Source organism: Kryptolebias marmoratus, linkage group LG17 (assembly GCF_001649575.2).
Source record: "Kryptolebias marmoratus isolate JLee-2015 linkage group LG17, ASM164957v2, whole genome shotgun sequence".
Classification (NCBI taxonomy): Eukaryota; Metazoa; Chordata; class Actinopteri; order Cyprinodontiformes; family Rivulidae; genus Kryptolebias; species Kryptolebias marmoratus.
Window position 1 is genome coordinate 18463162 of NC_051446.1, and position 21093 is coordinate 18484254.

The following is a 21093-nucleotide window of genomic DNA, read 5'->3' on the forward strand; positions in this document are numbered from 1 at the left end:
TTTTGGTTCTTTATAAGTCAAACTCTTTTAATTTGGTTTCTCTCTTTTAGCTAATTTAACTTTCAGCCTGTTTACAAGAAAGCCCTCTCATTAACGAGTGACGGTAAGATTGCCAACAGGATTTACCCTGAAATGGATGACATATGCCCAGAAAATTTAAATTAGTAAAACTCACCTACCTACTCTTTATATGAACTTACAGAATATTTTATGTTCTGTATTGATAGAACAATTAAAATTGTGAAACTGATATGTGCAGTATTACATGTAAATAAACCACATTTACATTACATTCATAATAATAAGGTCCAACCATTTAAGAACTAAAGATGCTTCTTAAAGTGTACCATAATTAGGACCTTGAAAACACACCTTATAACATTTACAACTTGTTTTGTTTTATTGTGCGAATACCAATTCTGCGATCACACTATTTCTTAAATTTTTCTTTTTTTTTTTGCAATCTTCTGTTAGGCTATTTTAGCTGTTCGTATACAAAGATGTTCAGCTCGTTCAGAAAATTGGCGCTATGACCTTTAGTTGTTGTAACTTTTGTACTTTTCAAAATATTAAACTTTATTTACAAATATTTTCCCTGTAGGATTACAATGGGATCTTAAAGAATTTTGGTACTTCTCGCTTTTTTAGCTACTGTTTAGCTACTTTTAGTTAGCATATTGCTACTTTTGGTTTTTAATTAGTGTTTATTTACTTTTAGCTACTGTTTTGCCACCTTTAGCTTCAAGTTGACATTTTACTTCTTTTAGCTGTTTATTAGTGTCTTGATGCTTTTAGCTCTTAGTGTTTGGCTCATTTTAGTTTTTTGTTCTGCTTGTTTTACAGCTCCCATCATTCACTTTTCTAGCTTAAATTTGCATTTTTAAATTTTTGTCAGTTTTAATCAAATTAACTTTTAGTTGCCAAGTTGTGTTCTTGCTTTTTAATGTGAAAAGGAGGAAAAATTCATCATGTCACAAAGGTTGATGTATTTGTACATTAAAAAACCGTAGAAGAAGAAAAATAGAGCGAAGTATATAGCTTTTTTTTTGTTGTTTGAAATCACGCTGTACAAAATGTAAATATTTCTTTCTCTAATTAACTTCTTTTTGCTGTTATTGCGCTTTTATATTTCACTTAACATGTTGCTGAGTGTTAAACAGCTCATCTTTCCAAGACGACTACATATCCCAAAATTCCCAGCCTCCCAAAAAATCCCAGTTACTTCAACGAATCACGTTGTCCCAAAGTTGTCACGTGATTAGCCAACCCCGGTTCACATGTGAGTGGCTCCACTCCTTTTTCTTTTGCCGGAGCATGAGATGACAAGAAAAAAATGACAAGCTGAGTGGGAAGAGTTTTTATATGTTATAGAAAGGCAGAAACGTTTACAGCATATGTAGAACGTTACTTTGTGACCTGGACAGATAATAATGTTTTTATGACATTAACTTTTAACAATAAAAACGTATTGTAGAACAGAATAAAATCTACTTCGCTGATTCATTCAGACCACTTCGACGTCCTTCGTCTACTCGGCGCACCTCTTCGCACGCCGGTGCCAAAATGATGCAGACCAAGTAACTTCTCTCCAGTTCTTCAGTTGTCTGACGAACAATCTGCCCAGTAAATATGTGTACAGTTGTTCATCTTTACTTCACGACCAGTTCGTTTTCCATCTCGCTTTAGATTTTTTGCTCCATCGGAGGTAAGCCGCTGCTAAACTCTAAGTCCTTAACTTGCATATTGCCAGTCCGGAACGACTTACACTTGTGTTTACGGGCCATAAGATGTCTGGAACAAAATACAAACTGTACGCAACAAATAACAGATTACTGACTCGTTGAAATGACTGTCCTGCTCACTTTGAGCTCATTTTATTTTGTGTCGTCGCTACTTTTTTTATTTTCCTTTTCTCGCATTATGATTGTAGCACTAGCTAGTTAGCTCTGCACCTAAAAGTGAATCTGAAGATTTCCTGATAAGAATCACTTTTAGCCGCTATAGCTAACCTGCAGATATATTAGCTGAACTTACAGCTAAAGATGCTGGTTAGGAGTGCAGACAACCATTAATATGATCATGTTTCTAATAGCAGGAGTGGTTGTTTGCTGACAGGATTTGTATTTTAGGGTGTTTTTGAATTTGCTTGTGTTTATAAAGCACTTTGTTCAGTCCTGTGTAAATTTAAACAAGAGGAAATCATGGTTTCACTCATGTCAGGGAGGTGCATGACAGCTTCTGACTGAATATCACAGGGAGAAAATGTGTAGCATGACCTGGAGCTCCCACAGAATAACAGTGCTCTTGTTAGAGTTTGTAAATCATTCTGTTCTTTCCGTATTTGGTAAGAACAGCTAACCTCTAAATGCAGCTCGTATGCTGGCCTGTTTAATGTTTAATCTCTTAATGAAAGCACTTTCCCCACTCCTCCTCCCTCCTTTGTGTTTTTCAGTGACTCCTCGGCTGCTGGGACATCAGACACTAACATGTTCGGCACGGGCATCCTCGTGCTGACGTCTCCCCTCCAGACCCTCCCTCTGCGCATCGCTCCAGTTCTCAGCTCGGCCACTCAAATCGTGGACCGCACGCTGTACGTGCACCTCCACCCCGGGTTGAACCTGGGCGGTGGGAGCCAGCCCCGGCCGGTCTTCATCCCCCCGGTGGTGGACCTGTCCTCGCTCATCACTCGCCTTTACAGCAACGCGGCAGATGTCTGCGGCCACTTGGATGTCCGCGTTCTGCTGACGAACGTGCGAGCGTGCGGCGGGGTGGCGACTCCAGGCTGCCCCTTCCCCACGCCGCAGTCCCTGTCTCACTCCCCGGAGGTGGTGCTGACAGACTTTGCAGTCCAGGATCCACATCAGTCCCATCAGGTCACTCAGTGTTTGCAGAAGTACACCGGTCACTGCTACGTCTGTGGGCCCGGTATCCCATCGGTCCTGCTTAGTCCACAGCTGGGAAAGCAGCAGGAGAAGGAGGACCCTCTGATAAATCAAGAGGAAAAGGCAGAACCTTTAGAGACATACAGTGACATAGTGGTAGGGGGGACGTTTGACCGCCTGCACGGAGCCCACAGGACATTACTCAGCGTTTCATGTCTTCTAGCCAACAGAAGGTTTGTCATCGGCGTGTGTGACCAAGCAATGCTTAAAAGTGAGTATCAGTTCATGGAAAGTTTCTCGTGTTCAGCTGATTTGTGAAAACCAAATTCAGAAGCCGGTTCTCCTGGCTTCCTCTTCCTCTTCTGGTTTCAGAGAAAGTTCTAAAGGAACTGATCGAGCCGTACTCCGTGCGAGTGCAGAAGCTACAGGAGTTTCTCCAGGACACCAAACCCTCCCTGCAGGTGGAGATCGTGCCCCTTGAAGACCCCTTTGGGGTGTCTGTCGTGGACCCCCAGCTGAAGTGCATTTTGGTCAGCGAGGAGACTAGAAAGGGAGGCGAGGCTGTCAACAAGAAGCGCTTGGAGAACGTAAGTCGGGATCAGAACAACATGTATGGCATAAATGGACAGCTGCGCCTTGATGCAGCCAAAAACAAGCGAGCACATTCAAACAGATTGTTTTTGAGAAACGATGGAGCTGCATCAAAGTCACACAAACCATAAAAAGAAGGAACAGGACACCAGTTTCATGGGATCAGGGTTTATTTTTAGGGTTTGATTGAAGACAACAGAACTTCTCTGAACTCACCTGAGATTACCGTGACTCTTCTTTACAGCTCCTGTATTTCCTTGCTTATAAATGGGTCTAAAGAACATATATATCAAAGGTTTTGTTGTCTGCTTTTTAAACCAGGGCCTTCCGCCTCTTGTCCTTCATGAGATCCAGTTGCTTAAGGACGCCCACCGCAATGAGATCGAGGAGGAGAAGATCAGCTCCTCCAGTCTCCGCTCTCGTCTGCTGGGCACCCTCCTCAATCCACCCAAAGTAAGCGCTGGAGCTCGAAGGTTTTCTTTAGGAGCGAAGCTTGCAACAGTTCATACGTTCCTAAATGAACTCTGATAGCTTCTAAGCATCTGATTCTAAAGTCTGAGTCACTTCTGGCTGTTTACCAAAACTAAGTTTTGCAAATAGATGAGGAGGAGAAAAACGCTTTAGCTTTAATGCGTCATATTAAAAGAAACACTTATCTAACCTATGAAACAAGACTTTAGTGTGTCTATGACAGCAAAAGTGCTGGTTGTGACATTGCAGTTGTGAATTCTGAAGGATATCAGTACATTTTTATTGGAAAAAAGTGTTCAGAAGTTTTTTTTGTTTGTTTGTTTGGTTTTTTTTAAACTACAAATTAGGTGATTTATGCAGAAACACGACAACCTTTTGAGCTACCAAATAAAGGTTAATGTCTGCTGTTAAGTCAAAACCCTAAACTTAATCCAGGGGGAATGTTGTGGCGGGAGCAGCTTGTTTGAGGAAACTTACCAACATCCTAAAGTTGAAACGGTTCTGCAGAGAGGAACTAAAATTCGTTTAGATTCTCAGAACTGATCCTCAGTTACCTGCACTGCTGCACAAGAGCATGTCATCAAAAACAGACAGCCACTTACAAGTATATTTTTTATTGAATATGTTTAAAAAAAGACCTTTTGTCTTATTTTATTGGCTTGTCTGTATTTGCTCCTAATACCTGTCAGTGTGTGGCTGGTTTAGGTCAAATTTAAGCAAAAAAAGAAAAAAGCTACAGTTTACAAACCATTAACTTTATGAAGGAAAGAATTACTTTAATAAATTATGAACTATGTCTGCTTTTATAATGAAAAGTTGTTTGTGAAGACATTTTATTTGCTATCGATGGCTTAAAATAGCTTCAGAATCTCAGCAAAGGTTTATTACAAGAGCGTCACTCATGCAGTTGCTTTTTTGTTTGTTTTTTATGCCATTTTATTGATTATTGCTTATTTTTTTAATGAAAAAAAGAGCGAAATATCTTAACGTGGGCCATTATTTATTCACTTTTCATAAAAAACCCCTAAAGAAACAGCGCAGCCTTTGGTAAAAATGGAGTAATTATCCAAATTGCTTCTTTTTTTTAATTGATTATTGAAGTGAAACATTAAACCCAAATAAGTCAGCTAAGTGAGGGTAAACAACATTGTTCTCCTTTAAAAAGAAAACCTAGCTGCTTCTGCAAAAAGTGGACGTTGATCCTAAATGAATACCTAGTCAACAACCTTTTTTGTTCCTTTTTTTTTTGTGTTGCTTCTGTGTTGCTCACAACGACTCCCTTTTGAGAGATAAAATTCCAGAGTTTAAAGTGTTGGGAGTTAATACTCATTAAAAAAAAAAAAAGCTCACTTTCTTTGTTTCCGGTCGACTGATCTTTACTTTCTGGACTTCCTCTGTGAGGGTGCAGCTCCTGAACAGGTCAGACTTGTTTTAGCTCTTTTGTCCCCCCCTACACACACACACACACACATTTCTACATGTCTGTCACCTCCGAGCTGTAATCTCACGTTTCAGCGCCGGCGTGTTTTCTTGTCTCTCCCGTCTCCTTTGGGCCAGGACGCGTCCCGCCTCCCTCCTCTTCCGTATGTGATCGGCCTGACGGGAGGCAGCGGCAGCGGGAAGAGCTCCATCGCCAAACAGCTGGAGGCTCTGGGCGCGGTCGGCATTGACTGCGACAAACTGGGTCATGAGGTGTACCAGGTCGGCACGGAGGCCTATCGCAAGGTGCTGCAAGAGTTTGGGTCAGGTAGGGGAACATCAGATGCACCCACTGATTAAATGCAGGACGACAACTCTGATTTAGGTTTAAAAAACTGTTGGACATAATAAAAGAAATCAAACTTTTCAGATGGTTTAGGAAGCCAAAATTTCTTCAATTAGTTCAAACGCAGGCAGTCTGATCATTTATTTTGGTTATACTCTGAAGGATAGAAACTCCAGGGCTTTGATGAGTTCATTTTGTCTCTTTTAGAAATTCTGAACGAGGACAAAACCATCAACCGACGGGCGTTAGGGAAAAAGGTTTTCGGGAACCAGGTATATTGTTCTGCAGATCCCTTCTGCAACAACAGAGCTGTATTTCTGCCCCCAACTAAAGAGGACGTGTTTGTTGCAGGAGCGGTTAAAATCTCTCACGGACATCGTGTGGCCTGAGATCGCTCTGCTGGTGAAGAGACGAATCACCCGAGCCAGAGACGAAGGTGTCTGTTTGAATTTGCTTTCTCAGCGCTTCATCGGTTTTTTTTTGTGTTTCAAATTCTGTAACTTTTCAGTCCTAATCTCCTCCAACCTTCCTTGGAGTCTGTGCTTTTTAATCATTTTCTCATTACGGCCCACGGGAACGTAATACGGTTTGTTACTTGGTGTTATCGTGTAGCAGAAATCAGGCTGGACCACAAACGAGTCGTTTCAGCAGTGGGAAAAGATTAACTTTCTTTGGTTTAAAATTGGGACTTTGTAACTCTTATTTTCTTTCTGTGTGCATCTAAAAGTTATGAAAGGTGCTGAAGGAAAGAAGAAAACCAAACGGAGGGTTTCTGCAGGGTCTTGTTTTTCCTTTTAGGTCCTAAAATACATTTAATTTCAACCTTAAATTTGTATGTTTATTCATTGCTTCTATCAGCTTCTTTTTAAATGCATTGTCTGCTTTCATTCATTGTTAGTTCTGAGGATTTCAGATGTTATTATACTTTAACAAAACTCTGTCAGAAGGGCTTTATTAGCAGACATTCAGCCTTCTCTGCCAGAGCTGCTCCGCTCCCGAAACGGGCTTGTTGTAGCTTCTTTAATCATTCGGATTGAATTTGAAATTAAATAAAATTAAATACAATTAGTCTGAAAACAACATTTCCATTGACCTGTTATTTTTTTGTAATTCACCTAGGTTTTGAATTTGAATCTTAATGGTCTTTCAAAAGGTCTTAAATTTAAGTGATTGAAACTTGCAGAAACCCTGAGAAACCGTATTTAACTGGGACAAATAATGCGCAAAATTGGCCTTTTTAGTTAAATCTAAATTAGGGATTTTAAAAAGGTCTTAAGTTGGATGTGTGAGAAACTGAACTGCGTCCTAAGATTGACTGAAAACTAAGGTTTGGGTAATCAGTAAAGCAGCTGAAGCTGATAAATACTGACGTTCAGGAGGATGTTTGACTCCGAACAAACTTCTGCTGCTTGTCGGATCCTCTTCAAGGTGTCTGTTTGTGCTGCTTATTTCCTTTAAAGGTAGAATAAACGTTGGATTTCTTTGTGCAGGGAAACAGGTCTGTGTGGTAGATGCAGCTGTTCTTCTCGAGGCCGGCTGGACTGACCTGGTCCACGAGGTTTGGGTCACCATCATCCCCGAGGAGGAGGTAAAGCGTTCACCTGACACAAACAGGAGTCAGCACTTATAACCTGCTATGATGGGAGGATAAAAGAATAAATGAACAAATTTGTGTTGTGGCGTTTTAATCGTAACTTTTAAACATCGCCACTAGAGTGTGCCACAGCTGTTACAGACCGAAGCTCTGCTCCACTCGTCTGCCCTCTCGTTTGCCTTCTCGTCTCAAGGCGGTGTTGAGAATAACCGAACGGGACGGCGTTAGCACAGAAGACGCCCTGCGCAGGCTGCAGAGTCAGTGGCCGAACAGCAAACAAGTCGAGCACGCTAATGTCGTGCTGAGCACTCTTTGGGAGCCAGAGGTCACTCAGAAACAGGTCAGCCGCTCATCATCCTGTCAGCAACGTGGGTTTCATACAATTATTACAGACTTTAACATAAGAAAATCCTTCTTTTTTTTTAGGTGCTGAAAGCTTGGCATCTTCTTCAGAAGAGAATCCAACAGAAAGCCGAAGGACTATAGGAACACATCCGGGGTCTCTACATCATATCAGCGCTGACTCACGCACACAGAACAAGCATCTGTCAGGCCTGGGGATGCGTGTGCATCGATGACTAATCCAAATAAGGATACGCTGCCTTAAAAGACAAAGGAGGAGGAAAAAAAAGAGAGTAAAGAGTTATGAAACGACTGCAAAATGTCCCCTCTTTGACAACGACCTAGTGCCTGGGTAAACTTTTTAATGCAAAGTTGAATGTGGGGAGAAAAGGTGAACTTTTTAATAAATAAATCATTTAGGTCGGCTTTTATTCTGAACAACGGCACGCCTTCAAAATGGAAAACTGGAAATTTCAAGATGAAGTTTTTTAAGTTCTGCAAGTTGTATTCACTAATGAGAGTCTTAGAAAAGAAAATGAGGATGGCATTGTTTTAAAAAAAATAAAATAAAAATCCATAAAATGTTATGATTTATTTTTAGTTTCAGCCTTTGGGGAAAGTTTTAAATCATTAGTGGTGTCTAATGTGGAGAAATACTGCAAATTACTGAAAGATCTAATGAATAAAAGCAAGTAAAAGACAAAACTAAAATAAACAGATTTATATAAAAAATGTGCAACATGAGGTAAACTACATTTAGTTTTCTGGAGCAGGGGGAGTTTTGTTAATGGAAAGTAAATGATTTGCTTCTCTTCGTACTATCAAATGTTTTGTATGAGCCAGTTCCATCAGAATATTTCAGTACCGCTTTGTCCAGAGGACCCTGAATGCCTCAGAGACCAGAGTGTCAGTCAGTTGTGTTACAAGCCAGAGAAAATTTATTAAATGTTTACAAAACATGGAAATACTGTCTGCTTTAGCCACACTAATATAAAAGTCTTTAAGTTGTCTGTCGTCTTGTGACGGCGTCATACGCAGACACACAAACATGAAATAAAGGAGTTTTCTATCAATATGTCCCCCTTTCTTTCTTCATTTCACAACATTTTTACTACTCAGTCAAAACATTTCTTCAATATTATATTTATTTTTAATGCCTTAATAATCTTTCACATGTTAACGACATTCTAAAATACAAAACTGTGCAGATATTGTGATAAAGCAAATCTCAGCTGTGGTAGCATATTCTCACCTTGTGATTAAAAGTAACCGCAGCCACATATTGAAGAGACAAAGTGCACAAACGAGTACAAATGTGAGAGACGGACAGTTAAAATGGTTCCCGTTCGTTGGACATTTGAGGACGACGATGCCACCTTTTGCGGTGAAGGAAAATCCTCGCCCAACCCCGGCTCACGTTCCCTCAGAGCTCCACATTAAGTTTAGCGGAGCACATCGCTTCCCCCAGCTTGTTTTTGGCTCGGCACACGTAGACCCCCGAGTCAGAGGGCGTCAGGTGGGCCAGAACCAGAGAGCAGAGCCCGTCTTCGAGCTCCTGCGCCGTCACTCTGCTCGGGTCCGACAGCGGCCCGCCGTCATGAAGCCACTTCACCTCTGGCTGAGGGTACCCTAGGGTTGGGCAACAGAACCAAACATTAAACAAACTCTAGATTTAAAGATCTACCCAAGACCCAATTGGATATGGGATTAATCTTAACTACAAGCACACTTCATTAGTTTATATTTAAAGAAAAACTCGAGTTAAGACAGCTTTTGTGGTCAGTTTTGGTGGTTATTTAGCTACATGACACTAGGTAGACAACAGAACTGATAAATGTATCCTGTTTTTGACACTTTGTTATGGATTATATGAATAAGAAATAGTACTAAATAATGAATTTTCATTAGATGCTAAAACACTGGCCCCTTTCAATATGTCACCACAAGTTGAGTCATTTTAAACCGTGTCAGGAAAGGCGTTAAAGTGGATTATTGTGTCAAAACTGAAAAGCATCCAATAGATGGAGTTGCCTAACAACAACGTGGAGATTCATTTTTAGCGTCAAAATAAATACTTATATGTAGTTAAGTCACTGCTTTTGCGCTGCGAAAGTGTGTTTTGAGATCTAAAACGTGCATCTCAGGCCTGTCCTTACCATCAATGAGGCATGTCAGCTCAGCAGTCGCTCCCTTTGGGAGGCTGACGTCCTTCAGGACCTGCTGGAAGCGCGGCTCAGTCTGCAGCTGCTTGTCCAGCGAGCGGATGGCCTCCTCTGCCTCCTGGCTCCAGCCTGGCTCTGGATCAGAGAGGGAGGGAGGAAAGCAGACGAAATAAGGCCCTGCTGATCACAAGAGTGTAAACTTGAAGTGACATCTCAAAACTGTGAGTCATCGGCCGCATGGATGCAGATCTGTAGTGAAGGAGCACATTGTGTCCGTTACCCTCTGAGGAGCTGCCAGGAGAGTCGGGCCTGTTGGAGAGGTTAGTAATCCGTTTCAGGGCCAGAACAGCTTGGCCAGTTTTCTGGAGGTTGAAAGAAAAGGAAAAATAGCCCTGCATGACTAACAAGTCTCAAAGCCGAGCTCCAAGTCTGATTTTTAGGACTTGAATTACAAATCTATCACAGAGAAGCTTTTCGTTTCGAATTCATCAGTTCTGAGGTTATTACATTTTCAACTGAGATACCTTCCATTTGCGTCGGGCCAGAAAATGCTTCATCTTGTCTTTCCTCAGGGACTTGGTGGGTCTGCGGCTCAAGGGGGTAAAAGAAGCCAACCAGGAGTGGGCGAGGGCCTCTGTGCAGGACAGCCTGGCTCTGGAGTTAAATATAAAATAAAACCAAAAGTTTGTCTCATTGACTTTGCAAGATGAAGTGATCAACAAGGACAAAAACAATAGGGCAGAGATACCTTGAGTTTTTTTTCAGCAGGGAGCTGATAAAGTCTTTGGCCTCGTCCGAAATGTCTTCAAAACTCTCAGGGTCAAAGTCAAAGTTGGCAGCGGTCACAAGCGCTAAAGTCTCAGCATCGTTGGTTCCTTGGAAGGGGGATTCTCCGCTGAGCCTGGATGATGAAGCATAATAAATTAAAGCCTAGCATTCTTCCAAGGGAGGCAGATCGCCCATCAGTTTCTCTGCTCAGTATCTGCAGCACTGAGTTATAACCATTTATGTGTTGGCTAATGTCGATTAGCTGTGGCAGCCATCTTGATTTAGATTGACTCCAAAAGTCAGTCAGTTGTAGATTTTCATCCAGTGAATATTTCTTGCAAGTTTCATTAAAATCCATCCATTGATTTGTGAGATATTTTGCTAACAGACAGATGACAGCAAATAAATAATGGCAATTTTTTTTTAAACAAAGCTGTTGCACAGTCTGTACTCAGATACGTGTTTTAGATTAGTCTCAGCTACCACCACACCAAATTTTAGGTCAATATCTGTAAAATTGATTAAATTATAGCCATATTAGGGTTTATCTTTAAAGGTAAGCTTGCCATAGTGACTCCAAAAAGGTAATCAGCTGTAGATGCGCATCCAATGATTACTTTTTGCAGGTTTTAGTAAAATTTATCCAGTGGTTCATGAGATATTTTGCCAACAGGCACACAGACACAGGCAAAAAACACTACTGCTCAACTTTAAGCAGAAGCTGATAACTACATTTGTTTCACAAACATGTCCCCCTCTGTACCCACTAATGCTAAAAAGGCTCATTTTAGTTCATAAACAGCTTTGAATTAATTTTCATTGGTAAGAATTGGTCATATTAGGACAGAACCAGTAGATGGCGCCAAATCTGCATTTGTTTGGAAACATTACGTTTAATGACAGTCAAACGTAGATAAAAGAACTGGCAATAAAAACAAGACGTGGACTAAAGTCTGTAAGTTTTTCGTTCTGTCTCCCTGTTGATAAATTTAGTAAAACACAATAACTGAAGCTGAACCTACAAGATGAAGCAGATGACGCCGATGCTCCACATGTCCGTCTCAAACCCCACAGGCTCGAAGTTGACCACCTCGGGGGCCACAAACTCCGGAGTGCCATGCATCACCATAACAGGTTTACCCTTCTCTGAAAAACAAGACAAAACATTTTCAAACTGCTATGAATGTTTAGACTTCCAGTGTTTCTAATATTAGTCAGATGTTCTGGGACGCCGAGCCTCAAAGGTTTATCTGCCTCTGCTGAGCTAAAGAAGTCCCCAGCCTTTATCTGGTTAAAGAGCTGCCGTGACGTAATTGCAGCTGTTAACCTCCAGGAATGCAGACAATCCTCGATCCTATCATTGCCGTGAGTGTAATGCTGTTTCCTCACCTAGTTCGGTGGCCAAGCCAAAGTCAATTATCTTGATCCGCGTGCCGGACGGATCCACGCAGACGATGTTCTCCGGTTTGAGGTCCAGGTGGACGATGTTCTGCTTGTGGACGTACTGCATGCCCTCCAGGATCTGCTGCATGTAGCGAGCACTGTTGGGCTCCGTGTACTCAAAGTTGTCGCCCACGATGTGTTCAAAGAGCTCCCCGCCTGCAATGCTAAATGGACAAACAGTAAGTCGGGATCGTGGCCCTGATGCAAGCCTTAATGATGCAGAAAACCCATCCGTGCATTTATCACTCCTTGGCTGGATTATAAGTCTTCATCATCAGGATGTGCAGAGAATTCTAAATAACCTACAGCTGATCCAAAACTCTGCTTCCACTTCTCACACACAAAAACCTTTACAACCAAGCTCCATGTTTTATTAAAGACCTTATTGTTTCCTAACAGAGGACTCAGCTCTCAGACTGCAGGTTTACTTGTGGTTCCTAGAGTTTCTAAAGGTAGAATAAGAGTCACAGATTAAGTTCTCAGGCTCCACCAGTTGCTGGAGGTTTCTTCCTGGTAAAAGGAAGTCGTTCCTTTCCACTGTCACCGTGCTGCTCAGGGTGGGGAATTGTGCTCAAATACATCACCACAATACATTAAACTGAATTGATTTGAAGGAATATTTAGCTTTAAATGTTAAACACTGGCCTGAAACTTGTCACATCAATACAAAATGTTTAGCAGACGAAGATTTCTTACTACTCCATGATCAAGGCCATCTCTGAGCGGGTGTCATAGGCAGCCAGACACTGGACAAGCTTTGGGTGATGGAGCTTGTTCATTAGTTGGATTTCCTTGCGAGCTGCCGACTTCTCCTTGGAGGTTCGGGCCCGGTAGAACTTGGCCGCGCTCTCTTGACCCGTCTCCTTGTGGGTCAACCGGTACACCTCGCCAAACTTTCCACTGTTTGAAGAAACAAAATATTTAGGAAGCATTGTGGATGGTCGGTAACCGGTTAGAATTTGATCGTAAAAGAACTGGCAAAATGAAATCCTTGCTTACACTCCCAGCCTCTGGTGCACATCGTAGTGATCCCTGACCTTGTGTTTGGTGTCAATGGTCACTGTAACGTACGACTCGGGCTCTTCTTTCCTCGTCTCTTTGGGCGCAAATACACAAACAGAAAAATAAGCACTTTTCTCACAGCGGTTATGTCAAACTCACGACTTTCTGCCATTAGTTTCCACCAGCACATCACTCACTCGCAGTGGCCATCCTGACAGACTTAGACTCCTGGCTCGGCTCGCTGATCCCCACTGAGTTGTACGCTCTGACGCGGAACCGGTACCGTCCCAGAGGCTCCAGGCCCGAGAGGATGTGGTACGAGGTGTTTTTACACCTGCTTATTTCAGTCCAGCTCCCAGGCTTGTTGGGGACTTCTGGACTGACCTCTACAATGTAGCCCAACACGGCTGTGCCCCCGTCGTAGCTGGGGCCGGTCCAGGACAGAACCAGGGATTCTGCAGACAACCTGGAAACAATGGGCTGGGATGATGGCGGGGTGGGTCGATCTGAGGAGAAAAGAAACAGCATTTGAAATGTAAACCTGGAGATACTGGAGTTTTATTGCCAATTTTTTTAATTGAACATGTTTAAACCACTGATTAGTCTTGTTGAGATGTTTGCAACAAGAGGCATGCATTTAGGGAACAACATCGTCCTGAAACCTCACCTACAACGCTGAGACACACTGTGTGCTGAGCCGAGCCGTGTCTGTTTTGGACAACAATGGTGTACAAGCCTGCGTCTTCCGGGACGGCCTGAGAGATCTCCACGCTGCTTTGGGTCCCTGTCCTCCGAACCGAAGTCCGAGGGCCTCCTGCCACCACCTGGATTGGAAGGAGGAGGCCAGAGGAGCTTTAACAGAGCCGGTGGACACAATTGGGTTAATTCTTAAATCATATCAGTCTGTGAGAGTTTTACTTTGCGTTTGTTATAAATCCAGCAGCAGGCCACAGGAAGAGAGCCGCTCCTGAACTCACAGCGTAGCTGAGCCTGCTCACCGGCGCGAGCCTCAACCTTCTTCGGCGGGTCAAGGAACTGCACAGAAGGCCCTGCTGTCACAGGGGGAAGAAATCTCACCAGAGTTAAAAACGCTACAGACCTTCAGCTTTATTTGGTTGCTCACTTGATGTGGAATTTCCCCCAACTTACCTTTGCTCGTGGAAACTTTTGCTTGAAGGTTGGTGCCTCTGATAACTGAGAAACGAAGCAGGTGGATTTACAGGTGTGTGCCTGATTGGGGATTTTAAACAATAACTAACCAATCAGACGGCAGCAGTCATGTTCGGTTGTGAGGGCAAACAGTGACCTGAACTCACAGCCAATGAACTGTATTGGTGTGAATGCTGTTTTTCTTTCTTTTTATAGTGTTTTCCATGTGTTCTTTGGACTACTTCAGCATACTTTGTGCTCATTTTAACCATTCATATATCAAAACATTCAGCTTGACTTGGAACTGTGCACTACGACTTTTGGTATTTTACCAATTTGGCAGCTACTGGACCTTTCCTGCCTCCCATGATTATAAAATGTTCCTTTTTAAAATAGTTATCTAAAACTCAATGTTAAAAAAGAATGTTTCAAATGATTTTCAAGTGTATACCTTTGTCATTTTCCTCTCTGGCTTGACTTTTCCCTTCCGCAGCTGAGGACCGTTTATTGTTTTCCTGTGACACTGTCTTGAACGTGTCATGGTGGTTTGTTCTGGAGTTTTCCTTTGTTGCTGCTCCTTTTCAAGAGTGACACATACGTCATTGTCAACGGATCTTTTCAGTGATTACTGGTTACGCAGGTCTTGATCTGTCTGAGGAATGTGTAACTTTACCTGTGATTTGTAAAACAGCACTGCTTGATCTTTTCCCAGCGCTGTTTTCAGCTACGCAGGTGTACACGCCAGCTTTTCCGTGTGAGCACTGAGTTAGGGTCAGGCTGGCGACGCTTGTTTTGAAGGAAGCGTTGCCTGAATTCACAGCCACACCTAAATGCAAAGAGAATTCATGGGAGCAGATAAATCTTCTTAAAATTCAAGCTTGCAGAACAGCTTTCTGTCTTTGTTTTCTTGTCGCAATTGCATTTTTTAAAAGTTTACCATTGTGCAGCCAGGAAACCCTCATCGGCTCACTGCCCGTGATGACACCGTGAAACGTGACGTCACCTCCGTCACAGACAGAGCAGTCCCTGAGTGGTTCTTTAAAGTGAGGGGCTTCCGCAGTCTGAATTTTGGCTGGTTTGACATCTAATATAGAAGGAGAAGGAGAGAAATCATAAAATAAAAAAACCTGTCAGATTTATTTGTCAGTTATTCTTTGTTGTTGTTCTTTGCTGACCAGCCACCTTTTAAACCCTAAATTAATATTTATCACCTGATTGGGAAAGGCGAAGGCAGATAGGAATGTTTTTTCCAGTGTTTGTGTGTGTGTTAATTTGTCTGTCGTGTTAGCAAAATATCTCATTTTTGGACGGATTTTAATGGAACTCGCCAAAAGAAAATCCTTGCATTTACATCTACAACTAATAAACTTTTAAAGTGAATCTAATTCATGATGGCTGCAGCCTAAGCAAACACATAAATAGTTATAACTCAGTCTATTTTCCATATATCAAGCTGAAAACTGGTGTGGTTGTAGCCGAGAGTCATCCTCAGTGTATACTCCGAGCACATTGGAAACAGGAAGAACCCTTGACCAGAACCAGGTTCTAGAGTCAGTCCAATTCAAGATGACCACGACAGCTAAATGATGTTAGCCAACACAAAAATGGCTATAACCCAGTCAGTTTTACAGACACTGAACTAAAATTTGATGTGGTAGTAGCTGAGTCTCATTCACAACAAATACACCAAATGCCAACAGATCACTTATTATTTTTAAGGCTCGTCCAAAATGGCTACCGCTTCATCATTTTTTTTCTCAACATAGGATGATTTTAGTCTAAAACTGTGGCCTGAAAGATGGCGGGCGATATGCATTCCTTCAAGTAATGCTAGGCCTTTAATTTCAGGTGTGTTTTATTTTGCAAATCAGATGTATGAGAATATGGCAGAACGCTGTCAGTCTGTTTGAGAATATGCACATCTAGGGGAGAAAGGGGGGGTCCCACAAATTGCATTTAAGTTACATTTCCACTTAATCTAAGGAGAAAAGGGACTTTTACAGGAGTCATAGTTTAGTCTTTATTTGTGTTTATGTGAGAGGGATTTAGTTTAAACTTGAAGGAGCTTCAGTGGGCTGAGGATAGTGTACGAACCATGGAAATGTTACAAACATGTGACTCATCTAGCTGTTTTCAGAGCACTTGTAATGCTTTGCAGAATGAAAACCAAATGCAGCAATTTGCAAACTATTTAAACCACATTCAGTTTTTAAATCAACCTGATAAACTGTGAAACTCATGGCCACTTTGAGCTTGATGCCATCCACCGAAAGCAAAGGCGATCACGTTTTTGCCTGTGTATGTGTGTGCGTTTGTCTGTAGCTTTATCAAAACATCTCATGAACCGGTGGATGGCTTATAATCAAACTTGCAGAAAATGATCATAAATAAAAAAAAATTTACAATTTCAAAACTTTTCCTATTTTTTATTTTAATAAAAATAAAAGGAAATGAAAGATTTAAAATAAAAGTGCCGTTTTCAGGACCTTTACCTCCTGCAGATGTGAATTCCAGTTTGTTTCCTGTTATTGTCCTGTTACTGGTTTCCAGGCCATTCTGCTTCCCCACACAGCGCTGAGGCCTGAGGGCCAGTCGAAAGGTGGACACATACGTCTTCTGTTTGTCACCATCTTTGTCCATGTTCGTGCCCAAAAACCAAGTCGACAGCTGAGATTTAAACACTGTCTCATCTGCTGGGCCTCTTCTTCCTCTTGGCTCAGCTCGGTTTATGGGCTTGGTGTGAAAGTTATGTGCTCCATGCTCGCTCTGTCCGGGTTTACACGTCCTCCGTGATGCTATAACAAGAAAGGGGGAAGCTTTTTGCTTTCTCTCTGCCCCAAAGTACACAGGAAACAGGCAGTTTTATCAGAAGGCTAATCAGAAACACACATGTCCATCCCCCCACTGCCCCCCCCCATGTACTCTGAACAGGAGGAACAGAAAGAGAGAGTAGGAAATGTGTGGAAAACATTCAATCTGAGCCATAACAGAAAGCAACAAGGTGGGGAAGTAAGACAACAGGGGAATTAAAAAGTAGTAGGTTTACCTCCTCAAAGATAATCTCCTCTTTCAAATCATTCTTACTTTTCTCCTCTGACAGCTGCTTTTATCCATTTTTATTCCCCGTAAATGCCGTTTCTGCCAGTGAACCGTCTGCAAACTGTTGCCACTCCGTCAGAGTTACAACATGAAACAAGAAGAGCCAGTAGAGCAACTCTGAGTGAAAGTTCAATCTGCTGTGCGGCAGGTGAATCCTAGGAAGGAAAAAAAAAAACTCTTTAAAGTCCCTGCTTGTCTGCATGAATATATGTGGAGCCCTGGGATGATGTGACCACAAGGTTCCCTATGAATAAAAAAACCTTTACTGCAACTTATACCGAATGAGCTGAATGTTCTAGGTGTGTCTGAAGCACTAATTTACTTGTTTTGTTGTTGATAACAACTCTTAGCTCCAGGCTGGCTTTCTCTGTGTCAGGGTTCTGGAATATTTTGGTGTGTTTTGCCTGCTGCTTTCATATTTTCTTTAGTAGATGGCGTGGGTTCTTCCAGGTGGTTGCTGCAGCAGGTGTTCCTCATCAGGTGCTCATCAGGGAGGTTTAAAGGGAGTCGTCTGCCAGCACTTCAATGTCAGAGTGTTAACATGTTGTGTATGTGTGTTACCTACCTGACCAAGATTTAGTACCTGTGCCTTGTTCACGCCGTGTTCTAGTTTTGACCAGTGTTTAGGATCTAAGCCTTGTTCATAAGTTTATGCTTTGTTCCAGGTTACTCTCTTGGACCTTGAGCACTGTGCTGGTTTCCAGATCAGAGTTAGGTTCTGGGAAAGGACTACCTCTCGCTAAGAGATACCACGCCGGAACGCTACCTCCATACCGAACCCTGCTCACCCTCCACCGCCACCTGGAGACCTCGCCTCTACAGACTCCTACGGTCCTACAGGACATTCACTCCAGACCCCGTCACCCCTCCTAGGCAAACAACCTCCATTACTCTGTAAGCTGTTGCTCTTAAAGTTCAGTCACACCATCTCTAACTATAAATTAATACAGACTCTCTCTCCCTCTCAGTGGACAGCACTATTCCAGAGAAGCCAGTTTGCCTGCCCTTTAATCTGCATTGATTAAATAAACATTTTTGTTTCATCTACTTGGTCTCCTGGGTGTGTTCAGCATGTGGGCTAAAGCTGCAGCCACAGACTTGACACTCTGGGCTATTTAAATCGCATGAACCTATTGGCTTGTTAAAGGATGAGAAGGTGGATGATGTAAACCATTCTCTGCTTGGTTTGTTTCACAATATTATGCAAAGTTTATGTTTTGCTCTCAAGGACTCTTGACTTTCTTGTAATCTTCATTGCCCAACACTGGAAGGCGAAGGCGGACCAACACAAAACAACATGACACAAAAACCAATGCAAGAATGACTCCAACTTAATGAGTTTTGCTGATAGTGAGCTAAAATTTGACGTGGTAGTAGCTGAGTTATTCACAACAGGTACTCTGAGCATGATGCATGTCACATGAGAATGTGTGTAACTCCATAGTGTCTCAACAGAAGCAGATCTCAGTCTAAAACTCTGGCATGAAAGGCGACAGATGATGTGCATTCCTTTTAAGGAGGCCTTTAATTATTGTTAGTTTTGGTTTCAAGTGGACTAATTGGGCAATGAACTGTTTAAGTTTTGAAAATATCACTATCTAATCTCAAAAACATCTATTGATGTGTAACTTTGACACAAACAAAAGTACTATTAATTAATAATAGTTTTCTTTTTTTTTCCTGGGTGTTTTCAACAAGAATGTAAAGAGAACTCTCTGGAATGTGGTGTAGGTGTAATGTGTTTACTTTAGTGAGCAAACGTACTTGCGGCCCGAGCAGTTTACCGACTGATGAAGCAGACTGAGCGTCAGGAGCAATGAAGCCGAGCTAAAAGGCAGAAAATATCCTGACGCCCCTTTTTTCCCCCGTCGGCCAGCTTTATAAAACCTCTGTTTTTTTTAGCGGGTCATTGATCCGGCCAGCATATCTCAAACAAAAGTAAACAAACTGAATTGCTGGATTCCACAAGAAAAAAAAAATCTAAACACAGAATCCACAAACAAACAGAAATGTTTCTTTAGGGATTCAAATAATTTGTTTTCATTTTTCTGCCTATTTTTTACTTGGATCAGTCCGGGTCGTTAGTGTCTGGACTTTGGGAAGGTTTTTAAGTCTTAACTTGTGTTTTTACAAGATAACGCATTTATGCATCATCAAGTGTTTTGATAGTCACTGCAAATAAAAAGAAAAGTGTCGCCGTTACCCGATAGGAAGGAGGAGTTTAAACATTCTGAGAGCTAATAGTCCTCTTTGCCAGAAGAGGCTGTGTGATTTCTGTTAAGTTTGAGTTGAAAAGAAAAACCCCATCTGTTGTTCGTTTTTTCTTGTATTTTGTGGATCTTTTTAATGTTGTTTTTGAGTTTCAGTGCCCTGCATTGGTGGTATGCAGATGCACATCTGCTTTCCAGCTGTCAAAAATATGCAGATTGACATTTGAAATCTACGACTCCACCGCATCCACCTTTTCACACTGAGTTGTCTTTAAACTGCTTTGTTAAAGATCAGCTACAAAATGTTTTGGTTCAATAAAGTGTTGTCATCAGAAAAAAAGTCCTGATTTTTTCTGTGTTGTGATCCAAGCTGTTCGGTTCTGTGTTCAGCTGCACTTGTATGAACTCGTGGACCTGCTTCTAGTTTATGAAAATTATACAGACTTCAGTTTAAAAAAAGCCTTTAAAACAATTAAATTGTTCTACTTGGTTGTAGATCAAAGAGCTACTTAAAGCAGCCTGAATTAAATTTCAGGTTTTCTGGTTTCCTTTTCCCCTTTTATCCTCCCTTTTCTCAAGGTGGAGCTGCTGGCTGGCTGGATGACTTCCAGGTCCAGTCATCTCACCTGAAGCTTACGATCTCACTGTTGCTCCAACGAGCACCTGACTGATGCTCTGCGGTCACTGTGGCCAGTTCTTGTGTTGGCTCCTCAAAGCGATGTCTTTATTTCCCTTAATTCGTCCTCTCTTGAAAAGACAGATGGACAGATGCCTCTCTGCGTTGTACTTACCTCTGGCTCTGGATCGCCTCCACGCACTTGATCAAACCTGTGAAAGCGTTACACTCACTTGAGGCTCACCAGCTTGCTCACTCTCCACCTCAGCCTGGATCCTCAACCCCCTCCTCGTAGCCTGGAAAACAAAGTCAGCCTTTCATGACCTCCATCTTCATTTTCTGTTGTAATTGTGTAAAAAGATCCTTTGATTTTNTATTTAACTGTGATGACAAAAGCATCAATCTCAAACTTTACAATTTGTTGTTTTAGTCAGAATCCCTTTAGATGCAAACCTCGACATGAGATAAATCTTCATGAACAGACAGTTCCTTGGTAGAGCTTCTTGAATTAATAAACACTGAGTCTGTTTTGTTATCATGTTTCTTCCATAAAAAGCCAACTGTTTCTCTCATGGGTAAAAAAAAAAACAGAGAGAAAAATCTGATGGCGTAAAATCGTAGTAAGCAGCACAGTCCCTCGCGGGGCATCGGTCTCTGGCGTAAACTTTTGAGAAATGCACCAACAGAGATGGAAGCAGAGGAGGATTTGTGGAACAGAGAAGCCACCCAGGCACCCCCGGAGCTCACTCTGCTGGAGACGGCTCTGCTGCAGCCAGGGGCCTGTGGAGTCCGACCAGGTTTCCTGCAGCTGCTTCAGGTCCACAAGCTGGGGAGGGAGCTCAGACAGTGTGAAAGTGTGACAAAAACTTTTCTGTATTTCTTTAGGAAACTGGTAGACTAGAATAGGTTAGGATTCAGCTTTTCTTCTTTTACAATTATCTAAAATCAACAATATGTTTTGGTTAGCAGAGATAAAATATTCCTGCTGGTTACTGAAAT

General features: G+C 42.1%; 2 protein-coding genes across 5 annotated transcripts; one reads left to right on the forward strand and one right to left on the reverse strand.

Annotated features, from left to right (window-relative positions):
• Positions 1–1549: 1549 nt before the first annotated feature.
• coasy (CoA synthase) lies at positions 1550–8718 on the forward strand. Its single transcript, XM_017438189.3, has 10 exons — positions 1550–1705; positions 2453–3153; positions 3255–3469; positions 3795–3926; positions 5502–5691; positions 5917–5981; positions 6061–6145; positions 7200–7297; positions 7497–7643; positions 7730–8718. Exons 2-10 carry the CDS (start codon positions 2487–2489, stop codon positions 7787–7789), a joined length of 1659 nt encoding a protein of 552 aa, XP_017293678.1. The 5' UTR covers positions 1550–1705; positions 2453–2486; the 3' UTR covers positions 7790–8718.
• On the reverse strand, positions 8423–17419 carry LOC108249017 (myosin light chain kinase, smooth muscle). 4 transcript variants are annotated; one of them, XM_017438170.3, is made up of 18 exons: positions 17254–17419; positions 16662–16964; positions 15107–15253; positions 14843–14995; positions 14621–14746; positions 14170–14214; positions 13939–14072; positions 13688–13844; positions 13218–13526; positions 13018–13114; positions 12715–12918; positions 11965–12182; positions 11598–11721; positions 10556–10708; positions 10332–10461; positions 10088–10169; positions 9802–9942; positions 8423–9274 (listed from the first exon to the last, which is right to left on the reverse strand). In XM_017438170.3, the coding sequence occupies exons 2-18, from the start codon at positions 16807–16809 to the stop codon at positions 9069–9071; spliced, it is 2574 nt and encodes an 857-aa protein (XP_017293659.1). In that variant the 5' UTR covers positions 16810–16964; positions 17254–17419; the 3' UTR covers positions 8423–9068. The 4 variants fall into 4 exon arrangements, with proteins under 4 accessions (XP_017293659.1, XP_017293667.1, XP_017293636.1 ...); XM_017438178.3 differs by having other exon boundaries at positions 13939–14069; positions 17216–17419; XM_017438147.3 differs by having other exon boundaries at positions 17216–17419.
• Positions 17420–21093: the final 3674 nt, after the last annotated feature.

What these genes read in the sequence shown, in the direction of transcription:
- LOC108249017 (XM_017438170.3), bottom strand. Translation starts at nt 16,809, where the DNA reads ATGGACAAAGATGGTGACAAACAGAAGACGTATGTGTCCACCTTTCGA. An exon ending in GGAATTCACATCTGCAGGAG is followed by an intron (nt 15,254 to 16,661) that starts GTAAAGGTCCTG and finishes CTTCTATATTAG; the next exon opens with ATGTCAAACCAGCCAAAATT. An exon ending in AAAAGTTTCCACGAGCAAAG is followed by an intron (nt 14,073 to 14,169) that starts GTAAGTTGGGGG and finishes CCCCTGTGACAG; the next exon opens with CAGGGCCTTCTGTGCAGTTC.
- coasy (XM_017438189.3), top strand. Translation starts at nt 2,487, where the DNA reads ATGTTCGGCACGGGCATCCTCGTGCTGACGTCTCCCCTCCAGACCCTC. An exon ending in ACAAGAAGCGCTTGGAGAAC is followed by an intron (nt 3,470 to 3,794) that starts GTAAGTCGGGAT and finishes TTTTTAAACCAG; the next exon opens with GGCCTTCCGCCTCTTGTCCT. An exon ending in AAAAGGTTTTCGGGAACCAG is followed by an intron (nt 5,982 to 6,060) that starts GTATATTGTTCT and finishes TGTTTGTTGCAG; the next exon opens with GAGCGGTTAAAATCTCTCAC.